Source organism: Biomphalaria glabrata, chromosome 11 (genome assembly GCF_947242115.1).
Source record: "Biomphalaria glabrata chromosome 11, xgBioGlab47.1, whole genome shotgun sequence".
Taxonomy (NCBI): Eukaryota; Metazoa; Mollusca; class Gastropoda; family Planorbidae; genus Biomphalaria; species Biomphalaria glabrata.
In genome coordinates this window covers 36713674-36717327 of record NC_074721.1, presented here as the reverse complement: position 1 = coordinate 36717327, position 3654 = coordinate 36713674, and the positions used below count along the sequence as shown (strand labels likewise).

The window sequence follows — 3654 nt, the reverse complement described above, 5'->3', positions numbered from 1 at the left end:
TCATCTTTTACCGCCTTATCTGTGAAGTACTAGTTTTTTCCCTTCTTGGATACCAAATTAAATAATTAATTACTAATGGTTAATAAGCTTATTGGGGTTTTTTTAAATTGATTCTTGTGTTGTCAGGTACAAGAAAAAATTGTTCGAAATTTCAGCTTAATCCGATAATGGGTATACAAACTTTTAACCAAACAGAGTGTATATAAGCTTCTTAAAGATTATTTTTTAATCGCACTGATTCATTATTGATAGTCTAGATCATGGGCGTAGCCAGAATTTTGTTTCGGGGAGGGTTTTTTTTTTGGGGGGGGGATTGCCCTCCGACTCCCCCCCCCCCACGCGGAAAAAAAGTATATGTAATTTTATGTATATATATATGTGTGTGTACGTGTACATAATTAATATTTATTACATTCTGACCCTTTCGGAAGACGTTTATTGTTTATTGAAGACTCCCCGCCCTTGCTAGCAAGGGGGTCTGGGGGAGCGCTGGCGAAGCCCCGAGCCGAGCACTATTTCTGGTATTGAAAGCCAACAAAATGCATATTCTGAGGTATCTACAGTGCATTATCTTGCTATTAAAAAGTTTTATTTCAAAAACCTAATGTGCTATTCTTACTGACTTAGACCCTCTCGCGCCGTTCGGCGCATTTTCCGGTAAGCTGTTTCCGCAGCTCTTATTTTGCGTAATTCATTTTGTGTGAGAACATGCGACGCTCTGTCACAACCTTACTAAATATAACATTTTCTGATAACAAACAAAAAAGGTTATTGAAGTTTAATCATAAAAGGATAGTGAAACACAAATGAGCAAAACGAATAATAGTATCGGAAAAAGCAGGTGCGTAGCTAGGAGTTTTCCATTGTTTGGGCGCCCGGGGGGGGGGAGAAGCTTGACCTCTTTGGGTGCCCAGCATTTTGCGTAATATGGGGGCCACCTCAAGTGGGGGCCCTGTTGTTTTCAAATTCTCCCCCTCCTCCCCCCACACTAGCTACGCCACTGGGAAAGAGAAAAATAATTACGGAGATAAAGAATTAGGCCTTTCAGTACAGGTGCTTTTCTGTTGGAGCTGGCATGTGTGTATAATCTTAATAAATAAATAAATATATATATATATATATAAATCTTTTTTGAAGTTATTTTTTGCAGTGGCACTTATATTTTTGCTCATATAATTCTGTGGCGTTTCTGTCTAGAGATGTGTTAACAATAGTTACTGTTTGTAACATGTTTGGATGTTCCTTTAGAGTTGAAGATAATCCTTTTCCTAGTCCAAATCTCCTGCAGGCCTACGGGGGATGGCAGCGTGCAGGATATGAACCCTGGACCATAGAGACAACCAAACGACAGTCCAGTGCGCATATCGCACTACCATGCATCCATCTAACTCATTCGTAGCTTTGTGAATTTCGTTGTTATACGATCTTTCAGCTTCATCAAAGTATATCTATGATCTAATGTGTATCTATTTATTAGTGTATTTAATAGATCATCGATGGATCAATATCCTCTGACTTCTTCGAATGATCTGTTGAAAGTGCCAACATTGTTATATCAGAGGCTTTAATACCTATTTTTTTAGTAATCTAATTCAAAATTGGCCCAAAGTAGAGTGGCCTATAGTAACATAGATAAAAAATAACATTATTGATTGCCACATCATTAAAGCTCCCATTGTTCTTGTCTTGATTATTATTATTTTCGGAATCAATCAGAACGAAATCTTCCTCGACAGACATGCCAACTACTTGCTGGCATTTACCTCCCTTTCTGTTTAAGTAAAAGGGAGATTTGTTTGGTAGACTTATTGGTGTGTCTGGCCTGGAATCATTTCGGCAACAGAACAAATGCGTACTGCTTGAATTGTCATCTGGAACAATGCCGTTGACGATTCCTTTGCCTCCAAAAGAATCTTCTTCATCGATGTAGACTTGACCCTCCTGAAAGCCCAAAGGACAGCTGAGCTTCTTGTTGATACAATACGATCCATTTGGCCAAGACACTTTGTTCACCAAGGTAGATGTAGTTTTCACGCAGTAACGTAAAATAACATAATTGACTTGGTCTACTGTTTTAAATAACGGTCTTGACAGATGAGACTTCTCAGAGTTCTTCAAAGAGTGGATGTCAGAAGTGGATTCACTCTGAATCATTTTGTCACCCGTGGACCAGTTCTCGATGTCCCCTCTGGGGCAGCCCGAGACAGGCTTTAAAAGGGCGTAGCTGCCATCAGGCCACTTCTCAGTATTGTTTGACCACCGGATCAAGGCGTCAAAGTAGTATTGGTCATCATCTATTTGAATCTTAAAGAAACTTGACAGTGTTGCACTATCATTAGTAGCCAGTATGACATCACGGGCGTAAAAGGTTCCCTTTATGTTAAGAAGACAAATAAATTATAAGGAAAATAATGTATCATAAATGAGTAAATGGAAAATTAGAAAAGAATATTTAAAAAAAAACTTATCTAATGAGAAAAACTCCATATTTTTAGCCACATATCTTAATGCTGTAATATGTATTTCCTTTTCTTAAATTAAATTAATGGACTACCACTACTCAATTAACTAACATGTTAATTTTTTATTATTATTGATTTATGTTTTGTTAGAAACAATGAATATTGAGCAGCTTAATCCAATAATGGGAAGTAAGTACGTGTTCAAAGTTTGTACCAGACAGACGGTCAGACTGTGAATTGATATAAGCTTTGTAACCAAATAAAATGTTTTTAATCTCTGTCTAAAAAGTCCACATTGGATTCTTAATACGTTTACGGCTGCGTGGGGCCTTTTTGTTGTTATATGGTATACCCTAAAAAAGGGAGGATCCGAAACTACGCTTCTGAATCTCGTTTCATATACGAGAAGGAAATGTTAGTCTTTCAGTAACGCTACTCCAACTTGTGCTAGGCCATTTAAAATGAGTATATAAGGATGTAATTGAGAACAGCAAATATTAAAACCAGACTCGTTAACGCATTTTAAGTGATTATAATATTATATTTTTACGTTGGCCCTCGTGGTGGAAAAAAAATATTGGTCATTTCTGAAACAGTTTTATTATCTCATCAACACAACTGCAACAGGGCAAATAAATATTCTATATATCATCTACCTTTTTTTAATCATAATTTATCGTCTACGAGGGTGTTTCCCAATTTCTTTTCTTAACGGAAGACACTCCACATATACAGTATCTAGCGGAACACTTTCCTTATTTTTTTCAGAGAGATTAATTCACGGGGTTGGCCTACTAGTTAATCATTCCATTAGTTAGGGGAAACAACTATTCAGGCCTCGCTGAACACTAAGACTCAGCGTGACACACATTGGGAAACACTAATCTACCCCTTCAGAAAACAAAACAAAAAAAAAGAGTACCAATTCTCCTGGCAGGATCGTACTCGGGAAATCAAATCGAACTAAACTGTTTGTGTAGTTTTGTTTGGCACGCCACTGCATCTTTGTTAATAAATGGGAACCTTGGCCTGACTCAAAGGTGACCCCTTTGATGGAGTAGCCATCAGTGCAGATGACACAAGACCGGTTGACCGAGCTGTACACGTATGAAGGACATCTGCGGGAGTCCAGACACAGCCTTGCACAACCAAGATGGTTTATGTCCGGGTAGAGACGAGTCAGACATCCCAT

The 3654-nt window shown here is 38.0% G+C and overlaps 1 protein-coding gene across 1 annotated transcript; it reads right to left on the bottom strand.

The window, feature by feature from the left end:
- Positions 1–1587: 1587 nt before the first annotated feature.
- LOC106070931 (uncharacterized) lies at positions 1588–3654 on the bottom strand. The gene is made up of 2 exons (XM_013230920.2): positions 3385–3654; positions 1588–2373 (listed from the first exon to the last, which is right to left on the bottom strand). Exons 1-2 carry the CDS (start codon positions 3652–3654, stop codon positions 1588–1590), a joined length of 1056 nt encoding a protein of 351 aa, XP_013086374.2.